General features: G+C 35.4%; 3 protein-coding genes across 4 annotated transcripts in view; 2 read left to right on the forward strand and 1 right to left on the reverse strand.

Moving 5' to 3' along the window:
• The window catches only part of LOC117118786 (sodium/hydrogen exchanger 10-like), a 36,157-nt gene extending 29,949 nt beyond the window's left edge, over positions 1-6,208 (forward strand). The window contains exons 15-20 of the mRNA XM_033263486.1: positions 706-854; positions 3,681-3,806; positions 4,161-4,259; positions 4,667-4,843; positions 5,132-5,269; positions 5,615-6,208. Of these exons, the coding sequence (XP_033119377.1) occupies positions 706-854; positions 3,681-3,806; positions 4,161-4,259; positions 4,667-4,843; positions 5,132-5,269; positions 5,615-6,172 (1,247 nt within the window). The 3' untranslated portion in view covers positions 6,173-6,208. The remainder of the gene's footprint in view (positions 1-705; positions 855-3,680; positions 3,807-4,160; positions 4,260-4,666; positions 4,844-5,131; positions 5,270-5,614) is intronic.
• Positions 6,209-23,325, reverse strand: LOC117118793 (X-ray repair cross-complementing protein 5-like). Of its 2 annotated transcripts, none has more exons than XM_033263493.1 (15): positions 23,226-23,325; positions 22,056-22,267; positions 21,036-21,158; positions 20,362-20,416; positions 19,294-19,387; positions 18,240-18,426; positions 17,667-17,830; positions 16,521-16,617; positions 14,825-14,939; positions 12,332-12,549; positions 11,608-11,719; positions 10,541-10,702; positions 10,159-10,271; positions 9,411-9,497; positions 6,209-7,340 (listed from the first exon to the last, which is right to left on the reverse strand). In XM_033263493.1, the coding sequence occupies exons 2-15, from the start codon at positions 22,227-22,229 to the stop codon at positions 7,227-7,229; spliced, it is 1,815 nt and encodes a 604-aa protein (XP_033119384.1). In that variant the 5' UTR covers positions 22,230-22,267; positions 23,226-23,325; the 3' UTR covers positions 6,209-7,226. The 2 variants fall into 2 exon arrangements, with proteins under 2 accessions (XP_033119384.1, XP_033119385.1); XM_033263494.1 differs by lacking the exon at positions 23,226-23,325 and adding an exon at positions 22,828-23,182.
• LOC117118787 (rhombotin-2-like) overlaps positions 22,428-25,150 on the forward strand; it is a 13,388-nt gene continuing 10,665 nt past the window's right edge. The window contains exon 1 of the mRNA XM_033263487.1: positions 22,428-22,591. Within this exon, the coding sequence (XP_033119378.1) occupies positions 22,428-22,591 (164 nt within the window). The remainder of the gene's footprint in view (positions 22,592-25,150) is intronic.

A 25,150-nucleotide genomic window follows, 5' to 3' on the forward strand; every position in this document is an offset into this window, starting at 1 on the left:
TAGTAAAATTCATCATCATCACATTACCATTATAGTCAAAATGAAACGCCAACAAATTTCTCATAATCTTTTTTATCAGGAATCTACTTAATATCCAGGACAACGTAGGCCTAATTATAGCTTACTAAGCTTTAACTATATATACGGTATTATAGTATGATCAACAAATCACAACTTTTTTTTTCGAATTTAGCACAATTTTCTTCACTTTTTATTGCTATTAATATTATTATCAATTATTATTATCGTCATTATCATCATTGTTATTATTATTATTATTATTATTGTTACTATTAGTAGTAGTATTAAACAAACATTTAAAGAAAACTTGCAAAAGGATAAAAATGAAATTGAACCACAGTATCGCATTTCTATCTTAAAAGACCTGGCCTGAGGTTTATGGATTTAAGATTTTTTTAAATCACGCTTAGGCTTATGTGTTCTATTAGTCCTATGTATAACGTGTACTAATGCATATTTACATGTTTTAGAAGTATTCATTTTGAGTGATCCCATGGAAGAATTTGTATGGGCTCAAGAATAAGCTTTAAATTTTAACACTATGTACAAAGGGGGTGGTGGGGAGCCGCGTCCCTGTTGTGGGACAACACGAACAAGCGTGAAATCCCGGGCACATCACAGGAATTTGTTACACAAAGATATTAACAGAAAAAGATCGACATCATAATATTTTTTTTTAACCAGGTCTTTTGCAACGAGAACATCCAGGCATTGCAATTTCAGTTAAAACTCGTCAAGCGATTCGCACTGTGTTAAATCATTCACGTGACACGATTTGTGAGTTACAAGGTGCCGGCCTTTTAGATGAAACTGATGCACATAAGTTACAAATGGTAAGAAAATCAAATATTTTGTGAAGGTCACATTTTAACGAAAGTAATACCAGTTATTGAACGTGCGCCACCCTGCGTTGCCGACGCCATGTCGTGTTTTAGCCATAAGGATGCGTATCCGCACGATTAACAAATCTTATGTAATGTAATCACTGTCTCTTATACACATCTAGATGTGTATAAGAGACAGGCGCTAGACAGCGCGACGCGTCTGCTAATTGTCGGTGGATGCAGCAGTCCGAATGGATCGTCATTAAAATCAATCCGTCACGCGCGCGTAATAGCGTTGCGTTCTCTGTAAATTCGCGTCGACCGAAGACCGTGGAGAGCAATGAGTGCCCGGCTTTAATAATTAAGTGACCATCAGTAAATAATTACAAACTGTCAAATTTTCTGTGACACCGAATGTCCGTGATATGGCAAAGCTCCTCCCCTTAAATATTGTTGCTAAGGTTTTCCAAAACGACAACGTAAAATTACACAGACCGTGCGTTTGTACACTCTCCCACTTCAATTTGAATATATTTTTCTTTTTTTTTCCCTTAAAAAATGAAGTGGGGGGGGGGGGGCTCTGTTAAAAACATTATTTATCCAGAATAATCATAATCACGAAAAATGGACATAAAAACCAGATCACATCCTAAAAGCAAACAGCAGTCACTAAGACACACATTAGGAGCCGACTCGATGGAGTTTAATGCCATACCCAGGGAAGGGCACAGATTTGTTTTGAAAGGTGGAGGGGGAGGGCATTTTGTGAGTCGACAACCACCTCAGCCCCACCATGGTTGGAGCTGAGCTAGGTGAGAAAATTTGAGGAAATAGTACCTCTAGATGGCCAGAAATGACACTTTTAGTGAAATTCATCATCATCACATCACCATTAGTCAAAATGAAGCGCCAAAAATATTCTCATGATCTTTTATCAGGGATTTTTGACAACCATAGAGATCTTATTAATGTGTGTGTGATATACCACAGGAAACAAAGCTTAAAAACAATGTCTTTGGGTATCACTTTACATAGGCCTACTTCAAAAACGTGATTTCACAACCACCTCAGCCCCACCATGGCTGGGGATAAGGTGAGAGATTTTGAGGAAATAGTACCTCTCGAGATGGCCGGAAATGACACTTTTATATAGTAAAATTCATCATCATCACATCACCATTATAGTGAAAATGAAACGCCAACAAATTTCTCATAATCTTTTATCAGGGATCTACTTAATATCCAGGACAACTTAGGCCTAACTATAGCTTACTAAGCTTTAACTATACTGCCCCACCATGGCAAAAAGAAGCAACTGATGTTTGCATTGCTTTGAGTAATTAAGGAATATGAGGCATGTTGATTTTGTCCCCTGCTTCCTTTTCTGGTGGTTTTTACTGTATTTTTTAGTCTCTTACTTCCTTTTTGTGTTGCTAATTACTTGTTAATTAGTGGGATTTGAGTATACTCAAATGTATCAATACTGTATGTTCCAAATTATTAGTTCTTTAATAGTGGCTAAAAAACTCGTTGAACAATTGTCAGTAACTTCCTTTTGTCATGGTGGGGCAGTATACTATATTATGATCAACAAATCACAACTTTTTTTCGCATTTAGCACAATTTTCTTCACTTTTTATTGCTATTAATATTATTATCAATTATTACTATCGTCATCATCATCATCATCATCATTGTTCTTATTATTATTATTACTATTAGTAGTAGTAGTATTATTAAACAAAAATGTAAAGAAACTTGGAAAAGAATAAAACGAAATTGAACCACAGTATCGCATTTCTATCATAAAAGACCTGGCCTGAGATTTATGGATTTAAGATTTTTTAAATCACGCCTAGGCCTATGTGTTCTATTAGGCCTATGTATAACGTGTACTAATGCATATTTACATGTTTTAGAAGTATTCATTTTGAGTGATTCCAGGGAAGAATTTGTATGGGCTCAAGAATAAGCTTTAAATTTTAACACTATGTACAAAGGGGGTGGTGGGGAGCCGCGTCCCTGTTGTGGGACAACACGAACAAGCGTGAAATCCCGGGCACATCACAGGAATTTGTTACACAAAGATATTAACAGAAAAAGATCGACATCATAATATTTTTTTTTAACCAGGTCTTTTGCAACGAGAACATCCAGGCATTGCAATTTCAGTTAAAACTCGTCAAGCGATTCGCACTGTGTTAAATCATTCACGTGACACGATTTGTGAGTTACAAGGTGCCGGCCTTTTAGATGAAACTGATGCACATAAGTTACAAATGGTAAGAAAATCAAATATTTTGTGACGGTCACATTTTAACGAAAGTAATACCAGTTATTGAACGTGCGCCACCCTGCGTTGCCGACGCCATGTCGTGTTTTAGCCATAAGGATGCGTATCCGCACGATTAACAAATCTTATGTAATGTAATCATGTAAAAATAGGTACTGTACGTATGCACATTTTAAAGTAGACATAAACAATATTAAACTTAAGTCAACTAGCACCTACTTTTGCTTCATTGCTGCTGCTGCTGTCGTCGCTGTGCTGCTGCTGGTCGCCGCCGCTGCTGCTGCCGCCGTCGCTACTTCTGCTGTCGCCGCCGCTGCTGCTGCCGCCGTCGCTGCTTCTGCTGCCGCCGCTGCTATTTCTACTTCTAATACTTGTTTAACATTTGCCTTTAATACATACAGCATGGTCGCCGCCGCTGCCGCCGTCGCTGCTTCTGCTGCTGCTGTCGCCGCCGTTGCTGCTGCCGCCGTCGCTGCTTCTGCTGCCGCCGCTGCTATTTCTACTTCTAATACTTGTTTAACATTTGCCTTTAAAACATACAGCATGTAGAAATCAGAATGAAGCGTTTGTTGAATGCTCCAGCTTCAATTCCACCTCCACCCCCTGAGTTCTTGCTTCGAAATGTTGCCTGGTTAGAAGGAGATACTAAACTTATTGAGTTCATTAAGGTAAATTTTGTTAACATATATAAAGCTCTGTCCAGATTATCAGCTTTTCTTTGACAAAAAAAAAACAAAAAAAAAAAAACTGTTTTATGCCCAATATATAGTCATGTGCCTGTATAATGTTTAAAACGCAATATAATATAAAGCTTATGACGTATAATGAATATAATATAATGAATGCTCATTATCATCCATCATTACAATCATCACGTCGATATCGTACCCGTCATCATCGTCATTTTAACCAACGTCACCATGACATTAACATAATGCATTACTGTACTAGAAAATTTTTATCCCCTAATTTGTCAAGTTTATAACGTACATTTTAAGCATTCTTATGACGATATTCCATAGGCAAGAGCTGAACTACTACACTACGACTTTCATGAAGTGATTATCAAACAAGGCGAGAAACCGAACGGAATTTATCTAATTGTGTCTGGAATGGTCAAGGTGGGTTTATCACTTGTTGACTTTTCTTCACCAGCAGACTATGTTTAGTTTAGGTCTAATTACCTCTACCAAGCTGTACGACAGAAATCGCAGACACTGCCAACTTGCCAGGTTTGGTTCTGATATCTAAACAAGAAACATGCCCTAAACTAAGTTTTTCAGGTGGTTTTTACGAACAAACATTTCGGAACAGTCTCAAGTCGCCGAAAATGCTCCTGTAAAACGGTTGAGTCTAAGATTCGTTAAGACCTCTGTATTATGCATTATAACAAATCCAATTAATAATGTGCTGATAAATAGATGTTCTCGCTTATAATACCATAGCTTAAGGTAGTGCAATATTCTTTTTTTTTTTCACCAAACGAATGTGCAGCTATATACAAACAGTACTTTTCATATAACTTTAGTTGTTAGGTTCATCTGAAGACCTGGACAACGAAAATCAGCAGACACTGTCATCCACTCATAGAGGGTCGCACGAGGTATTTGAGGATTACCTAACGGCTGGTAATGTAATTGGTGAAATGGGGCTTTTGACTGGTAAGCCGAGAAACGCAACAGTTACCTGTGAAACGTCTGTTCTGGTAAGGCTAAGCGAAATAAATCTGTATTGTTACACAGAAAGTAATTGACAATAAAATCATTAAAAAAAAACATGAAACTGTTTTCCGTTCACAAGATGTAGTTCTACATAATATTTATAATGCATTGTAATCAAATCTATGGCGGGTTAAGAGATGGCCGACTGCCAAAACACTTTGGATTCTCCATAAAATTACCAAGTGTGTAGAGCTACCATTGTACTTTAGTGAGTAAAATATTATGGGTTTCAATATATATATATATATATATTTTTTTTTCTACCCGAAAAGGTGTATTATATCAACTTAGATGACATGCACACCGCTATTGAAACCTTTACATTGGAGCCTTCTCTTGAAGGCCGTTTATGGCGCGTATGTGGTATCCGGATTGCAACACAACTTCTATTAGAACAAACTGCATATCAGGTAAATTTAACTTATTTAAGTATTTGCATCGATCTAGCAGTCCTGATTGATCTTAGACTGTACTTGCACGGGAGGGTTTTTTTTTTTTTTTTTTTTTTTTTTATTTTGGAAAGTAAAAAAAAAAAGGGCAAAAAAAAAGAAATAAGAAATTAATAATTACACAAATCGAATCAGTTATTTTCAGACATCTAAAAATCAAAAATTTTCCAGACCCCTTAGGGTAGAGTGTTGTCTCTCGATCGGCCTTCTTTCTGACATCTCTGGATCTGCCCCCCAACTTATATTATACTGTACTTTGTTCGTCTTACCCTACATAACAGCAAACTCATGTTGTCTTATATTTAGGGATGGACTCAAGAAAAGGTAAAGCTTCATCTTGAAAAGTCCCGTTTGATTGACCTGAGAGAGTGCAACTATATTCTAGACATTGAAGACAATATGGATGATGTCATCTTAATCCAGGGATCTGCTATTAATGCCCACACACGTGATGAACTGTTTGCTCCATGCGTCATTCACCGGAATGTTCACCGATTACAATTTGATCGCACTCAAGAACCGGAGGCAAAACTACTAGTGGTTCTAAATAATGATATTGTTGCAACTGAGCTGGAGGCTGTATCATCTTTTGCAGATGTACACTCATCACGTTTATCTATAAAGAATGGAGCTAATGAATATTGTATGCAGCACAGTCTTCGAGAAAGATCAAAAACATCTGCTATGAAGGAAGATGATGATGATGTTGTTGAGAGTACCCTAAATACCAGTCGTTTTCGAAACAACAAGATAGCACCACAACTGGTAAACCAATCTCGAAATCTTGGTCCGTTAACACGTGGGAGTATCTCAGTTTACTCTGACAGACAACAAAATCAAAATGACACTGAAGATATCGTTTAAAGAACTATTTGAATTAAGAAAAAAACACCAACCAAATTTGCCTAGAAACAGTTTAATAGAATGTTTATTCAAAATCTTTAGTGAAAACATTTCCTTTCCTCATTGTCAAAAATCATAATAAATCTATACTTGTATCAAATATACTGTGTGTTCTATTTAGTTATTTGCCATGAAGAAACACAAAGTATATGCTTTAACGCCATACAGTAAAAGCACTTCCACAATTGCTGGAAATTTTAAAGCACTTTATATTATATCTAAAAATGGTTCACTAATATATATACAAAATCTCATCTAACGTTATAATGAGTAAGCATTAAAATGCAGAAATATTATAGCTAGTAGTAGGTCTATTCAGTAAAATATAATAATAATTTTACAGTGTCCAGATAATCTTTTGATGAAACGTCTTGTTTCCTCTTCAATAAAACATTATTGTGGAACACATGCACCACGATAGCAGGAACATAAATTTTCACACATACTAATATGATGATGTATAGAAATAAAAAACAAAAACTTAAATTATCCACTACAAATGGACCATTTTCTACTTTGGTAGACACATTCCAAAAGAGGCATTTCAGAGTTAAAGAAAAAAATTATGGTTAATTCTAACCTTATTGGTGAGACTTTCTCATTAGTGGAGAAACTGATCATTGCAAATTGGGTCTAAAATCACATTACTCAACTTAAATGCTCATTTTCCTATAAAGTGTGAGTTGGACCATCTCTTCATTTTGGTATTTTTTCCATAAACAACTCATATTTATTAATGAGTTCTTTGAAACTTAACATCAAGCAAATAAAATAAGAGTTTTACCTGATATGAATGCCAAATAACATAGCCATTAAATTTAGTACTTCTCCATTTAATTGGCAACTTTTTCGTTGGAATTTTCATAAAATTACTATCAACAATAAATGAGTAGGTGGATTTTTACAGAACTTTCCTTAAAGATTAATGCATCAGTTAAAAATAGTATTAGAAACAGTTGTTAGCAACTTTACATTCTTTGGCGAGTTGGCGGTAATACTTAGCAATCTAGATAACTTATTCGCCACAAAATTTTTTTACTCTCTCAACAAGTTCACTTTTCTTTCCAGATGTCTGCAATTTTTTGGCTTGGCAGAATGACCTGAGGTCAGCGACAGTCAACTTCGCCAGCTAAAAAAAAAGAAATACTTATTTTATTGTACAAATACTTTTTGAATTATTGAACAACACTCGTTATTGGAAATTTGAACAATGATGTTTAATATGTTTTAAGCTCTGTATGCCAATATGTGGCAAACACAAGCCAAACCAGTCACCGGGCGCAAAAATTTTAGTTATTAGTACAAGGTGGAACAGTAAAATAAGAGCTATAAAATGGTAAAAGAATCATTTAAATCTGACATTGCGTTATGAAGTTACAGGAGTTTAATCATACGACTGTTTAAAGAAAAATATTTGAGAAATCAGCTTTTAAAGTTCATGATGTCAGGCATTTTCAGGCAAAAAACAATACCAAATCGTTAAAAATCTTTGTTTTTATATTGAAAATTGGGAAAATAACAGCATAGCATGCTATATACATAAAGGGTAGTTTATTGTAATAAAATAGATTAAAAAAATGTTGACATTCCAGTATGTTTTGGCCATTATCTCTGAAACAGGATTTGCGACGAGTGACTGGTTTGGCTTGTCTTTGCCAAATATATAGTCATGATGTGCCCATATATGGTCATGATGTGATATCACCAACACTATATTAAGGCATGCCACATGATTTTGGCAAATAAAATTTAATAGCATGGACAGGGCATTAGATAAAATGGATGGATGAATGGATGGATTTATTCAGTGTAAACGTCAAGGATAACCCACGAAAATCTGAAGAAGACTTATTTCCAGTAGAGTCCTCCTGGTAGTGATTTGGCAGTACATCAGGAGACAATCCCCTACTCTTTTCCCAAAAAGTGTACTGCGTTCTTTAATGTGCACACAGGCCATAATGCACACAGGACGAATGGCTTTAATGTCTCACCCTAAAGGTGGTGCGCTATAGGAACTTGGCATTTAGCCCTTCAGCTGAAACACAAGGAGAGCAGCAATGGGAATGAACCGGTGACCTAGAGATCTCCACGGTTTAGCGCACACACAGTGACAACCACCGGTTTAACAGACTGGGCTAAGCTGCATCTCCAAATAAAATGTGATACAGAATAACACTATCATTGTAAATTCAACAACTGAAGCAGATTGCTATAAAATATTCTTAAAATGTAATTAGCCAGTCTTATGTGATTAACTATAGCAACAATTTGTGTGCATTAAATTTTGTGTCATGCACACTGAATATTTATAATAGAAAATAATTTTTCTAGGCAGAGCTTTTTTGAGAGATAAGTATTATATTACGTAGGTTGTGTATTTGGAAATCGGTTTCAAGTCCAGAAATAGAATTTTGTTCTCTATATTTTTTTTTGATTTTGTATAAGAAGAAAAGTCACATGGATAACCAAAACCCAATTTTTGATTCAACACTGAGGGTAAGCAAACATGGATATTTTACAGTCAAAATCTATCGTTTCCAGCATGCTTGTACAAACCTTCATATGTACTACGTTTGTACAATTTAATGCTCAATTTTGATATTGCTTTTACAGATCATTGGCATCAGGCCATAAAAATTGGGTTTTTAATTTATATTTGCAGGTCAAAAAAGTTTTCGACTAAATGACTTTTTTGCTAAACCTCAACACTTTGATATTGTTTCTATGATCTTAAGGTATAAACATTCTTAAACACATTTGTTTGAGGGACAAGCACAAGTTCATGGCCTTGTTCTGATTGGTCAGTTTTTTAAGTTTGATACGCTAGAGAGGTTCTTTATAGCCGTCTCCTTACTAGGCTGCCGTATAGCAATGTATAGACGAGTATCTACAGTAAGTTTTACAGGCAGCTGAACATACAGATTATCTACTGACAATGTGCAGCAATCTGCCCCTGGAATTAAGTTGGACACTCGCTACACAATTCTATGGACAACGCAACACCACGACGAGCACGCAATGGTACATTTTAATGACGATCCGTTTAGCCTGCTACTATTAACAGCAGGCTGTGTCGCGTCGTCTAGCACTCATTGGGAATGACTCAGTGAGTGCATGGGTTACCTCTAATCAACAAAAGGAAAATAGCAATTATCTTTTCCATCCAAAATGAAATTGATACATGCTTAGCTACACCTACCTTGCCTTCTTTTGCCATCTGCCCAACATCTATTTCAGTTGTCTCATCTGTTTTGCATCTTTTATTGGCACCAGCATCACCAACAGGCTAAAAAGGGAAAGAACAGGTAAAATCAACAACTTTTTTTGACCATGACTTTTTTAATTAATAATAATAATTGGCAATTTGTATAGAGCTTGTACCAAAGATAACAAATAGCAGAAGATAGAGCAGCTTCCTAATATAGTGGAACATCCGTTCGAAATGCATTGTGGGTACACGGAGAACAAATTTACCCCATCAGCGCAGCGGCGCTATATATTAATGATAAAGGCGCCACTCAGTTTTGTTTGTTTCCTGTAGTTTCTCAACTTAGTCCAATGGGCAAATTTTACCCCGCTCGCGGAAGGGCGGATCTTCCATCAATTTTATTGCAAATACTTGGAACAGCTCATTCTTTTGCTTGTACCCACCCAGAGAGCAATAGCCTAAACATCAATGACTGCACCAACCACTTTCACTTTTTAGCATTTTGGCTGAGAAATAATGTTCAAACTTCTTCCGATGAAGACCCCAGTAATTAGCATACAGTGTTGCATCATAAAGTGCTCAGACAATACAGATATTTCAGCTGCAAAATGTGTGGCTAGCTTGGGAGATCGAAAGGCCTTGGATAATGTCCAAGTCTAATGCAGAATGCTCAGAACGTGGTAGATTTTCTTTTTTAAATATATTTATCCTAAAAGAAATTCATAAACCATAAAAATACCTTTCGTTTGGGAGCTGCTTTTTGTCCTGGTGTGTATCCATCAGGGTAAACCATCTCTTTAAATTCGTTGATCAATTTCCCGGCTCTTGAATTGATTCTGTCTACATCTGGGGCTTTAAAACAGACAACATAAATCATCATTTATATTTTAAAACTTCATTAAGTAATGCATTCAAACATAATCATAAAAAATGTTAACAAGCATATGTTTACATTGATACAGATATTCTTTCCAGACCATCAAATTTTGTTTGACAAAAACATGTGCCTAAAATGTGCCTTAATTTGGTCATGATGACATCACATCATGACTATATATGGGCATACATGTTTTTGTCATAGAATATCTGATAATCTGGACAGATCTTAATAATTAAATTACCTGTAAAATCAGTGAACTCTTCTGGCATATCCTTATCTAATGCAAGGACCTCCAGATTGCGCCAGAATGTCTGTAAAGCTGGGTTTTCAAACGAGCTGGGATTATACTTGAATTGAAGTTTTTTAATTATTTCCTTTGCTTTGTCTACTTGTTCTGGAGTTGCTGAGAAGAAAATAACAGTAATGGTGTTACTACATGATCACAGATTTCATAAATCTGATTTAAATTAATATTTGAAACTTGCGTTAATGATTTTGTTTGATATGTGTGGTTAATTACACCAAAATAGTAAATATATAGTACTGTACAGTATTTCATCTTTCTTGAATAATTAATGTTGTCTAAGATGGAATCACAATTCCTTTATTTATTATACAAATAAAAGACAGACCAAAGTGTTTTTATTAATTATTTAATAGTAACCAGCATGACTAAAAAATAACAGTGAAACACAAAAACGTGAAAAAGTATTAGTGGTGGCGGCAGGATTTGATTTGTCCAGACAGATGACCTGCTCCCAATTCCGGAACCCTCACTGGCACTACTACTTAAAACAATGTTTGTTAATACTAGCTTAAATATTTCTATAATGCAAGGAATATGTGAGCTCCCGCCACAAATGAGTCTCATGGTTAGAAATTCAATAATTGAGTTGATATTATATTTGGGTGGATCACACTTATAAGCTTTCATTTGGTCTTTGAATGGCTTCCCTACTATAAGTAAATCCAGAGATGTGAGCATTTAAAGTTTAGATGTATAAGAAATACGTTTTGAGAAAATCGGCCTCAAAGATAAATTAACCCTGCACAAATAATATGACTAGAATTTCAGAATATGTGCAGAGAACACTGTTTTGGCAAGAAAATTCACTTACAAATTATACAATCTTAAAATATAAGTATCAAGTTATTCAAAAACATTAAAATCAAAATTTTGTAAATTTTGTCCTGTTTTGGTGAATATCTCAATATGATTTCACCAACGATGCGTCTCATTTCGTGGTGAGACCTCACATATAGTTATTAATGCTATTTTTTTGTGGCTCACAGACTGTTATATACTACCTTTTGGCATTTTTTGAAGATTGAGTTTTCTCATATCATCAGAGTAAGGGAGGAAAATGAGATGAAATCCAGAGGGCTGTACTTGCATATTTTGGTCATCCAATTCCTCTTTCTAAAATAGAAGATTTACAACAAAGACAATAAACAGAATATAGAACAAAAATGTGACCTGTCGTGATAAAATAGGTATTGCTGTACAAAAATGAAAAATGAGTTATTGATATACTTAGATAGATGATTATTTAAGTCTTATTTCGTTCTTTGAATCAGGTTTCTAGGTTGAGTACAACCGGAGATTATGAAAATGTACTAGAAAAAATTGTGTCTAAAGATAAACTGATTATTTTTTTGGGCTTTTCTATCCATTTGTCACTTGTCACGACACCTCACAAATATCATAACATAATAAGCAATTATTATAGGTGCTATATCAAAATTACATGTCATTATGTTCTATAAGCTGAGAAAGACCAGGACTGGTCAAAAATGTTTTGAAGATATAAAAGTGCTGTAGAGTCCACATGGCTCGTTATAATTTCCTGTTTCAATCCATATTATATAATTTCAAGAACACACACAGAGTTGGGATATTTGACTACATGTTGGTACAGACTCCTGAAAACTATTAAGCAATTTGTTAATCTTTAATTAGCTTAACATATAAACACCATCTTTATGTAAATTACTTAAACCTTAGTCTTACATATACCTTGTATGAACATACCTGTCCTACAAGTGCAACACATCGAGGTGGTGTATTTTGTCGTGAAATGTACTGACATATTGGTACAACATCCCGGTCAATGCACTTTTGTAACAGAGCCGAAAAGGCTGTTGTACTGCCTTTGATTCTGCTTTCATCAGGAAACAAGAACTGGGAGCTCTTAAAATGGAAATGATTCTTAACATATGATTTAGGCTTGAAACCAAGCAACACCAAACCTGCAAGAAATAATATTAATAATAATAAGAAAACACTAATTAATATATACTACAACTCAGAAATTAAATTAAATAAATGTAAAATACAATTTTAAATTTCTCACTTCTTAAGAAGTAATGAACATTCAACAAGTTACATATAAAAAATCGATGATTTAAAGACGTTTGACTAGAAAAACCATTAAATTTTTTTATAAAAAAATTTTAGGTGATACAAAGACAATATGAATGTTATATAAATTTTATTGGTATACATACACAATTATGCAGCTTTTTTATAATTTGAAAGATTATTAGATTTTAGATTTATAAGATGAAATTTTAATGTTTAACCACTATCATTATCATCTTCTTTGAAAAGCAAGTTTTTTTGTATATTATTACAGTACTACTAATTAGGATTTAAAATTTTATTTTAACTCGCTCCAACAGCAAACTAACTTGCCAATTACAAGATGATGCTTTATAAACCAAGTCTCTTTACGAAGCTTAGGAAGTGGAGAAGTTTTTAGTTGTGAGAAAAAGACCCACTGTTACAGAAATTAAACCCAGGACACTGGGGTTAGAAGGCAAGCATCCTAACAACCAAGCTTTACAACTACACTTTTATATTGATAGTAAATTGAATGAAAAACCTATTTCGTACTTTGTTATTTTACCGTTATAGGCCCTGGTTATAGTCTGTTACCTGAGGCATACATAATGTATGATTTCCATTTCACTTTATCTGAAGTTTGGAGGTGGGTTTATACCTGGATGGAGCCTAACATAAAAATTTAATTTTTGAATGCCAATATATAGTCACGTGCATATATGAGGCATGTTGTGGCAAAATGGCTAAGTTGTAGCAAAAATTGATATTCAAGTTATTGGTATTTTCAGATACCTGAGTATGTGATCTTTAAAATGAGTGGTCATTCATTCACATTGGACATTTTAAGCCTAAGTTATTGAAAAGTGAAAGTACAGCACTCTTAGAGTCAAGATAAACATGATTTTGAGTAATTGCCTTTCAAAGTAATTTGTGCATACATTGTTTAATAGAATGAACTATCAAAATAACGTTAAATAAACAATTTGTTGACCACTTCCAAAACTACTGTAATACTTTGGGACATGATTAATAAGACATTAAACTGTTGATCTATAGTGAAAAACAAATTTGGATTTATAGGAAATTTTTTGAGCTCCCATGATATTTTATAGCTTATACACTCAATACTTGACTGTGCGACAACTTAACCATTTCGCCAGAACATGCCTCATATATGGTCATGATGTGATGTCATCATGGCCATATTTAGGCATGACACATGTTTTTGTCAAATAAAATTTGATAGTCAGTACAGGACTTAAAGCCAGTTTCCAGAGGAAAACATTCTTTTTTGTATGTTTATACAACTAATTTTTCTAATACACAAAAAGCTTGATCAAAACCAATGTTCATGCATGATACCTGACTTTATCAGAAAATATAAGGTTGGGTCAAATTTGTTGGGTGGTTTAACTTGAATAATTCAGGGGAAAAGAGTTTTTATGGCCAAAAAAAAAGTGATTTTATAGACCACATTGGTAATGTTATTTGACAGGTAAATTACAGTAATATTTTTAGCACACCAACAAGGTACTTACAAATTTTGTAGAAATAACACAAAACTTGAAATAATTTCATAGGGCTAGGTATACAGTGTTTTCATTTTACAGCAGTTTGGAACGATATCGGGGGTGCGGGAGCTGGCAGTGGCCTACTAAGACTGCAATATATTCAAAAATGGCTGGGGCCCGATCGACCAAACCATTTGGGCCCAATCGTCTGTCACCCGAAGTATTCATCGCGATGATCAAGAACATACACGATCTAGCCCAGGCCCTAGCTACTTGATTTACTTACTTGATTTACTTGATTTCCAGGATGGCAGAAACTGTAATCGTGGGTATAGAAGCCAAGCATACAATGCTAGGCTAGGCCTAGCCATGCTGGCGTCACTCTTCTACGTATACAGTATAAAAAAGCAACTCACGCGGGCATCTTAAACTTTACACGCATTATTTAAATGGGAAAAGGTAAAAAAAAAAAGGGTGGTTAGGCACCTTTTCCTCCGTTTTTAAATATTTAAAAATATGTATCTCATTAACCGCTTTTTTTTTTTTTTTAAGGTGGGCTCAGACAGCAGATTACACTTTAAATTTATATCTTAATCACTAAAAAAACAAACACAAAATATAAAGGACACATAATATTACATAATTCAGAATACATATTTAATTATCTTACCAGGGTCACCAAATTTCTTCATCTCCTTTAATTCATCTTTTTCAAAGGCAATTTTCCTTCCTCCAAAAGTTTGGAACTTTTTAATATCACTTGGCATAAGTTGTTCACCAGTTTCCTTTGGAATTAAATAAAAAGTTAATCAAATTAATGTTTGCAACCCTAATTTACAGTCTTCCAACTGTATGCTGCACAGCTTGAGCCTTTTTATGTATTAACTAGCAGTAATGTAATATAATGTGTTTCGATTTATATAGCGCTTTATACAGGAGTCTTGAAGCACTCGAGGTGTGGACTAGCTCATACAGTAACTTTATTCTTTCCTGAGGGTCTCTTTATGTCTAAGCTCCCAGCCAGGGGCAGATTTAGGGGGGGGGGGCCGGCCCGGGGCCCGGCCCCCCCCCCCTTTTGGGAGGTAAAAAAGGGAAAAAAAATGAAAAAAAAGAGAGAAAAAGAAAAAAATGATAGCCCAGAATGCCTCAAATGTTATGTTCGGGCGTCTAGAACACAAAAAAATCGCGGGGGGATGCCCCGGACCCCCTACGACACCGTTGTCTCAATCGGCCCAACTTGCGGCCCCCCCTTTTGGACATTTCTGGATCCGCCCCTGCCAGCTACTCTCGTCTGTCCACAGCAGGGGCTGAATGGACCAGTACACCGGAGTAACCCTCTACTCACCTCAAAAGATGTACTGCATTCTTTAAAGTGCACAAGCCAAATTATGTACACTGGGCATACAGTTTATAGTATAACCATAGGTGAGTGTGCCTTTGAACCAGCGCCGATATTATAGCTGTACGTTGCGGGCCCCTGATGATCAATCATGGAACTTATATAGTGCCACAATCCATCAAAAATGTTCAAAGGCACTCAAACAGCAAAATCTAATTTCGCCTTCTTGAAAATGTCAACAGATTGGGACATATTCAAGTCTTGAGGAAGAGAATTCCACAGACAATTCATAATTGAATGAGTCTATGAATGGCTTCATTTCTTGGCATTGTAGTTGACTTATTTTTCATGCATTAAGAAACAGTCCATAAACGGGAAACATCCCAGTTCCACATTTCTGTGCTCATCAGAGTACCTGTTCTTCAGAGCTGAACGACTTTTTGAATCCTATGTCTAAGATTACAAGCATCCAGTTTTAGGCTTTCAGTTAAAAAACCAATAGAGTACTACAGTGTTACGTCACGATACCATGTGATACTACTCCGTTGCTATTGTTGCAAAAAGCGTTCAACCGGACGCCATTTTCTCCACTGACAAACCATTGATCCCAATTTCTAACGCAATTATTAAGATGTTGCATCTCACTTTTTCTTTGTAAATTTTAATTGATGATTAAATGTGTGTTCGATAACTAATAAAATACAAGTTTTTGTGTTTTTAGTGCATTTTGACGGTAAAATATTAGATTCTAAAATGCCTATTCCAGAAAGCCTATGAAGTAATTCAGGCGTAATGAACGGTAACCAATGTCTGTTGACAACAGAGAGCGCCACCTGGTGTCATGACGACACAGCTGTGGTACTCTATAAACATTTAATAATTAACAGTCCGTCAACAATTACACAATTTAAGGCCTCACACATTGCAAGTTTTACATGTATGTAGGTTTCATGATTAATAGGTCTACATGCAAGCTAATACCAGTTCAAGAGAAAAATTATTTTGAGTGTAAAAACCGTCTACACACCTCACAGAAATAGGTGCTTTTTTTCCGTACTTCTTCATTTGTCCTCTTGTAAAGATTTACAGAATATGGCTTACTTGTCTTGCTTGTTAAAGTGTATCTGAAAGAGAAGAAACATCTAAAATTAGAAAGTTGTATAATAAAAGTAAAAGGAGGTAATTCATTGAGGACAAACACATTGCAACTTTTTGTTGGTTCAATAGGCAGATCTTCGGTACAGTCCTCTGAATGTCACTGGTTCAACTCCTGCGACAGCCGATATTTTCTTTGCTACACTTTCCATAAGCCTGATTTTCACTTGAAGTTGTATAACAGACAAAAGAACATGGCCTGACTATATGTACAAACAATGTAAAGAAGTTCTATATTTGTGGCAAAGACAAGCCAAATCTGTCGCTCCTCACAAAAAAAAAAAGTTTTTTTGGTAAAAGAATCACTTAAATCCTACATTTTGTTTTATGAAGTTAAAGGAGTTTAAACATTCAGCTGTTTGAAGAACAGTACTTTTTGTTGTTTTACAATCAAAAACGGGGAAAAGTTAAACAACATGAAATGATTTATAAGGGTTAGTTAAGTGCAATAACAATTTTGATATCCCAACATGTTCTGGCCATCATCTACAAAACACGATTTGCGTGGAGTGACTGGTTTAGCTCGTCTTTGTCACATTTTCTACCGAAAATAAATGCTGTTACTATGTCCAGATACAAAGGACCTTTACTTACACGCAAGCGTATGCTCATACAGTGTACTTCAATGAGTGCATTAGTGGATGGTCAAATTAAAGTTATATTAAGTTAATATACTATATAAATACAGTATTATCTCTCAGTTTGAATTTGAGTACAAACAGTGCAAACTTTGTTTTGTTAATTGTTGACAGCTTATTTACGAGTTTGAAATTGGGGGATGGGAACGTGAAGTGGTGGGTCTATGGTTAGACAAGGGCACAAATAAGGTAATTTTAAGTGATTTCTAACTACTTTAGTGCAGTTTTTGTTTGCTTTCACATTTTCAATGGGGGTGGGACAGGGGCCGTTGTGGACAGGAGTGTTTTTGGGGATGTGCACCTCCAGCTTACCCACTAGATACGTCAATGTTTGTAAATTTGTGTTCTTAATAGCTACAAGTCACAAGATGTTATCTTACACATTTACAGCTAGATCAAAATCACTGCCGAGAGAGAAGTTCAATTTTCCTTGAGAGCGTTTCTTATGATCTTTGGTCCGAACACGTGTCAACAGCTCATCAAATTTATCCGAGGCATCTGGCATGACACTCAATTCCTCATCATCTGGAGCAAATATAATATCCTATGTGCATAAAGAAAAAAATAAAATTATTTCAGTACACCTAGAGTACGTTATGGAATGGAGTTCAATAGCTTGGCAGTTAAAATGCTTGCATTCTAATCACAGGGTCCTGGGTTCAATTCCTGTCACAGCAAAAAGATTTGTTTTTTTCACGACCAAAAACAACTCCACTCCCTAAGACTAATAATGAGGTTTAGTTTTATATGTAAAGCATATTCCTTCAATGTATGTTTGTCTTGTAAAGGATTGTCACTTAGTAAAGTGATTAAGTTTGCAGGGGATATAGTACTTTTACATTTTGTTGAACAGAATGTGAATGTATACAAATCAATCATATATAATATAATTAAATTGTGTCAATCAAGTTTATTAATTCAGAGTACACCATTTACGTTGTGGGTGGTATTACCTGGTAAAATCTGGAAACATCAAAGTTGTGGCCAGGCAGACGCAAGTGTAACAACTCAATATCAATGCCATTGGAATTCAAGTCACTTGCTTTTGCCTTCGCTTGTCTTTGAAGTGCTATATTATCTGCATGTGGACTGTCATTATTAGTGAACAATAATATACGCTTGTGCCCCAGTTTTTGTGAACTGTAAATTAAATATAGAATCAACAAATTAATTTGGTTACGATCATTATGACTTATTATGATTTACCTAATAACAACACTAATAACAACAATTTTGCCTCAAAATCATTATTATCATTAACAATATCACTTATAACAATAAAAACAATAAAAATTAGCAAGAACATCATTAATATTTGATACAAATTGTAATGATGAAAATGATAACTTTAATAATATTAATAACAACTAATTATTAATTAATAAGTATAATAACAATAAAACTAAAAATAACATAATACAAATTTCTCAATTACCTTCAATGAAATAATTGAATCATCCGTTGTATTCAGGCAAATTATTTTCTTGATTGCTGCAGCCTACCCTCCAGAAAATAATGAAATCACCCACCGTATTCAGGCACATTGTTATCTGCAATGCTACCTGAATACGAGAGGCAAATTCCATTATTTTCTTTTTATGCTCGAGGGTAAAAAAATGAATTTAAATGACCTTGAACTTGTCATTTCATTCCAAAAATTTGAAGGTGTGTTTCTTTGACTATTATGTACTATTCCACTAAATTTTATGACAATCCATTCATAGTTTGTTTGTAATCTTGCTAACAGACAGACAAACAGACAGACAGACATCAGACAGACAGACAGCCATCAGACAGACAGCATTGAATACATAAACCTCCTTGGTGAAGTTAATAAAAGAAACATGGTGAAGGTCTAAAACATACACCATATTTATTTACAGTAAGGCAATATTAATGTAGGACTCCTATTTCTACACAACAATTAATGATACCTCATGAGCAACAAATAAATTATAATTGCTAGCAACTTACAAAAGTATTGTCTGTTAGACATTACATTCTTACCATTGTGAAAACATATTTGAACAACACCACAGAGCATCGCTGAGAGAGAACGATGAGCTGTGGCCATATTTTGCCTTAAAATCATTATTATTATCTGAAAGTAAATACCAATATTATATTAATGTGCTTTATAGTCCTGTATTTTTCGTCAACACACTCCATGGGCGGATTGCTATAAGCGGTCTTTAGATGGTCTTAACGGTTAGCCGGCTATAATCGTGACGTCACTACTGACCATAGACCATTGCTATACCGCAGTCTAACCAGTTAGCCGACTTAAATTTTAAAGCCTACTCGGAGGAGGCTTAAAATGGTCTTAAATCATTTTCATCATGGCGTTCTGCTGATTAATCTAACAGTGCAATGGCAAGACCTAGGTCTAGTCATCAAAGTCGGAGAATCGAACGACGAATACTCTGCACAATTCTCAGCGTCTGTAAAAATAGGTCTACGGCGTTTATTTACGTTCATTTTGATACATTTGCGTGCGTCGAGCACGCATGATGTCGCCCTCAATCTTACGTTACCAGAGAGTGCTGGTTTGCGTTTCAATACTCAAAGCGGTCTTAGGGAAGACTGTTTTATAGCAATGGTCTTAGAGGAATGACTTTAATAAGACCGTCTAAGTGATAAAGCCGGCTTTATTCGAGGAGTTAAGACTACCAGTTAAGATCGTTTTATAGCAATCCGCCCCATGTTTAGGTGTCTTAACAGTCTAGAGAAATTACCATTTATTATTTGTGAAAAAAAAATTACTAGTAATTTAGTAAAAATATTTCAACTGAAATTGATATATTATACAGTACTTTATAAATCATAATTAACATTAACAACAAAATAATATGCAAAACTAAGTAAAAGGTAAACACGGTGAACACACTTTAGTGATAAAATATTCAAATAGCAGCAGCAGCAGACTTAGTAGAACATTTATGATGTGCAAATTTCAAAAAGCACAAAATGTTTTACCTAGAAGAGATTTACACAGGCTGATTATTACACTACAAAAAAATTACTCAACCAGTTTCTTCAATATAAATAAGTGAATACTGAAAACAATGTACTTGCTTTCTAAGTGTGATTCCAGTTCCAAAATCTTTCCTGCACTTGGCTGTTCAAGGTCCTAGAATGGATTGATGGTAGATGAAACGTTAGACAAATCATTAACAATTGCAATTAAAAGGTATGGTTAAAGCCAGGCTTGTAATCAGAGGATTTCTATGGCATATAATACAACCCCTGAGTTTGATAAATTTTTTTGATGATTTTTGTATGTCAGGCATATTAGATGACCCCCTGCCACCCATTTCATCGTCGGAATTCCTACTTTTTTCTGCATTTTATGGTCTTGATGCTGCATCTACCTAGGTAAAAACGGCGCCAAATGTAGGGCCAATCTTTCAAGTAATACCATTTTATGTCCTTTTAAATGTTCATCAAAATTGTATTTCCCCGCATTAATTGCGTTCAATTCATACTAACAGATTGTAGCTTAATTGCAGTTCTAAATTTGTATGTTACAGATGATCCGCACATACGACGAACATAAGTTAAAAATAAAAAATTAAAAAAAATTGTATGCGTTGCACATGAGACGACACCCCTGCTTTTCAATTGTAATTTGCTATTTTAAGCCTAGTCTTATACGTGAGAAAATACGATAGATTTAAAATAAGAACATGATTATACAGTTGACATAGAGGTACATTTTTTATATATTTTATTACAAAAAGAATACACACCTGCAAAACGTAAATGTGCCGGAAATCATTCTTGTTCTTGTTTTTGTCGGTGCCAAAGAAGACAACTCCTACCAAGTCCTTATCACTGCTTATTATCTTGTTTCCCATAACACTGCGAGCGCACTGTTTAATCAGAATTGAGCAAACTATATTATTTTTAAGCAGTAGTATTAGCATATTATGAAAGCTTACTTCAAAATCTAAATAGGTACAACAGTGTTAAAAAAAATCGAAATACACATGCGCAAACCGTAACTAACGTACGTCGAGCACGTAAATTCCTGAAATTTACGTACTCCGAAACTCAAGATGAATTTATTATGACGTTATCCGTTAACATGAAGGCAGTGAAAACTACCTGATAAGACCAATATTTCCATAGAGGTCCTATACATGAACTAACATGAAATGTACATCTCACAGCACAAACTAGGATTTATATATTTTTTCTTTTATGTTGAAATGTATCATTTTCATGACGTTTATTTAAATTTGTTTAAATTATCCTCAACCACCCAAGATTCTCTCATGGAATGTATTTTTAAAATTTTTCTATTTATTCATTCTTTTAATATTTTTGAATTTCAATTACTTACTTATCAATCAACACTAATTTTATTTTTACCATGTTGTTAAAATGACAATAAAGGAGTATTGTATCGTATCGTATCATATATTAAATTAACAGAACATTATGAAATTTACACTATGTAAAGCTACAGTGTAAAGCTACAGAACAGTATAAAATATTTAAAACAAATATGATGCAAATATAAATATAATAAGTCTAATCTTTAAGCCGGACACTCACTACGTCATACGACGGTCGTACGGTCGTCGCACAACGAATCCACATATGGTTCCGGCAAGCGATAGATGACGCAACGCCGTCTGCTTATTGTCAGTGGCAATCTCAACGGGTCCACGTCTTCACATGCGTTCTTCGTTGCGTTGCCGTCGCGTCGCCGTCGCACTCAGTGAGTAGCCGGCTTTAGTGAGAGTAATTACAATTATCCTAACCTTGACACATAGATCAAAATGACTCCCATCGTCATCAGATTTTTGAAACATAGTTTGATTGGTGTCAATCAGAAAAATGACACCATCCTTAGTTGCAAAAGTCTGGTCGAATTCAGTCTGATCATCTTCATCTTCGTCATCATTGCGAGGAAAAAAGTTTTGCCAGTTTGACATTTTGAACCGTCTTCTTTAATTTCCAGTAGACAGTAGGCCTGAAAGGTTGAATTAAATGTCAGAAAAAAATGTTCAAAAAAATTAATAATAATATTGCTATTTATTCAATCATTCATGAAGCAGGTAGAGAAGCAGTTAGCACACAGTTGTAGCTCGGACTCCAAACATTGAGTCGCTTGTGTCCTTAGAACAGAGACTATGTTTGTCTCTATCCACCCAGGATTATACTGGTACATGCTGAAGGTAAAACAGGCTGCTGTGACCCCCACCACCTGCCTCGCCACTGAGAGTGGCAAACCCCATAAAGCATCAGGATCAGAGATGGCTCCAGAAATTCACCGACAAAGGGTTCAACTTGTCCGGCAAGGGGGTCCAGGCCAAGCAGCCGACTGGAGCATCGGTCCGAGTCTCGAATAAAAAAGCCCTGGTACAGTAGGGTAGTCCAAATTATGCTTTTAGACCACAATTATTAGAGATTGCCGATCAAAATAACGTAATATTTTGATAGGCAAATTATTTTCTTGTGCATGAAGGGCGACTAGCTTCCCAGCAGAAGACTTCAGATTTCTACGTTCAACATTATTAAGAAAGGCTTTACCTTTATCAGGCCCCAGCCGCCTAGCCCCCTACCAATCATTCAATCTTCCAATCCACTTAATTTTCCTAATTTTCTTGATTTTAATGGAACTATGCCACCTATAGGCAGCCTAGCCTTGGGCCTATATAATACTACTAGGCTAGGCTAGACTTCGTGTCTCGGCCTAGGCCGGTTAAGCTTGGTTTATTGGTAGGGAGATAACTAGGCCTAGGGCTAGCCTAACCTAGCTAGGCTAGGGAAAGTAGACACCAGCCCAGCTAGCCTAGGCCTAGACCAAATTAGTAGTGGTGGGTCTAGGCCTAGGCAGTTCGGCCCTAGCTCCTTCCCTACTCCACCCAGGCCTAGTACTCGGATATGCCCGAGAATGGTAGATCAGATTTAATGTAGCAATACATCACCTAGCCTGCGATTTTTTTTTTTCGGACTCAGGCAGAAAAACAAACCAAGCGCGCGACTCCCGACTCGACGAAAACGCCACCAATTCGAATTTAGATGAAACGCCAAGGGTGCAAACTATATTTACTTGATACTTACTGAGAGTGTAAGCAAAGATAATAAATATTTATGTTCTTTGGTGTAAGGATCAACCCAATGGCCTTTATAACCCAACGTCCCGTAGCTAGATTTTTTTATTAGGGTGGTTGGAGGGGGAATTTGAAACCATTTTCTAAGCTAATAGATACACACCATTAAAATGAAACAAAATAGTCAATATAATTCGGGTTTTTTGGGTTTTTTTCAACATTTCGACAGCAATACCCACAGAGCATTTTTAATGATTATTATACACATATATACCACCAGTAACATTTAAAACTCACAATTTATTGGCAAAAATTATATCCCAATTGAGGGTGGTAATAAAAAAGCTATGACACAAACTGGCTCATTGAGAGGGACAGGGGCAAATCAGGCCCCCTGTGCAGTTTTTCACCCCGCTTTAAAAATCAAAGTAGTAATATATTGATTATGTAAAAATGAACAACAACTATCTATTTTTTCTATATTAATAGACTTATTACAACATAGATAATATATAAGTACATGTCTTTCATGAATGACCATTATCCTGACTCAGAAACCTAAACTCAGATTTACTGTAACAGGAATATGTGTCTGGAGAGGGATAGTATATGCCAATTACTGCTCTCAATGTATTTCTGGGATGTTTTAATTTATTTCATGAATATCATATTGTATCCAGGTAGAGTACTAGATTTTTTGTCAATATGTTTTGTACATGGACAATAAACCATTCTAAATACTCAAAATCTGAACAAGATAATTCCGGAATCGTACCAGTACATTATACCATCCCGGCCTGGGGCGTGCGGAAATGAGAAACACATTTTCATTCAATTCTGTTGGGCCGGATGGGCTGGAGAGGCTGAACACCTTCCTGGTACTCGGCACTCACACCCCAACCATGATGGGGGCTGTTCACCCTACACATTCCGCACATTTCCTCACAAGCACAAAAACGTACAATTAATCTAAATTGAACGACATTTTAAAGACACTAAAATAAATATTCTGAGGATGCTATTCCCAGAAATTTCGAGTTACTATGCCTAGGCCTACATCCTGATTTTTTATGCCTCAGCCGTGACTCTGGTGGGGCTGAGGTGGGTGTATACTCTCCTGGTATTCTTATTGTCAAATTAAGATACTTTGAAAAAAACCTTCTTAAATAAAATCTTGAATGTCATGTTCGAGTTGCCACACTCTTTACTTTTTTTTTCAACTCAGCTCCAAACATAGTGAAACTGCTGTAGTTATGTGTAATTGGCCCCATCTGGAAAAAAAATAATGGGGGCAGATCCAGCACAGCACGGTAAGAAAGAGGGGGCGTAAATGTCCGAAATGTTTTATAAAAAGTTGTAGAGAAAAGCCCCTGGTGGGGTGCAAATAGCAAATCCGCTTAAACATCAGCACCTTTATTGATATGAGTTTGTATTTGATTGATTTTTATAGCATGGTCATTTTCTTAAAAAAACCTTTACAATTTTTTTTTAAAATAAAAACATAGACGGACTGTATGCCCCTCTAAAGCTGCCCTGTAACGGTATTGCAATTTTTTTTTTCATTTCCTTCGACAGATTCTAGCTAGAACACCTCTTCGGCGTCTGGTTCAAGTGTTCACAACAGCAGAAGTTCCCACAGTGTTCGAGTGCCGGGCATCGTGGATATTTTTTCACATCGCACTGTTATTATATATTATCATAGATTATTATATATATTATAAACATACAAATAAACATACATTGTTATGGGAGATAAAATCTAAGTTGCTGTATTGCTGTAAATAATATATATATATATA

The sequence above is a fragment of the Anneissia japonica genome, unplaced genomic scaffold (assembly GCF_011630105.1).
Source record: "Anneissia japonica isolate Jap-2015-1 unplaced genomic scaffold, ASM1163010v1 scaffold410_len604442_cov124, whole genome shotgun sequence".
NCBI classification, from domain to species: Eukaryota; Metazoa; Echinodermata; class Crinoidea; order Comatulida; family Comatulidae; genus Anneissia; species Anneissia japonica.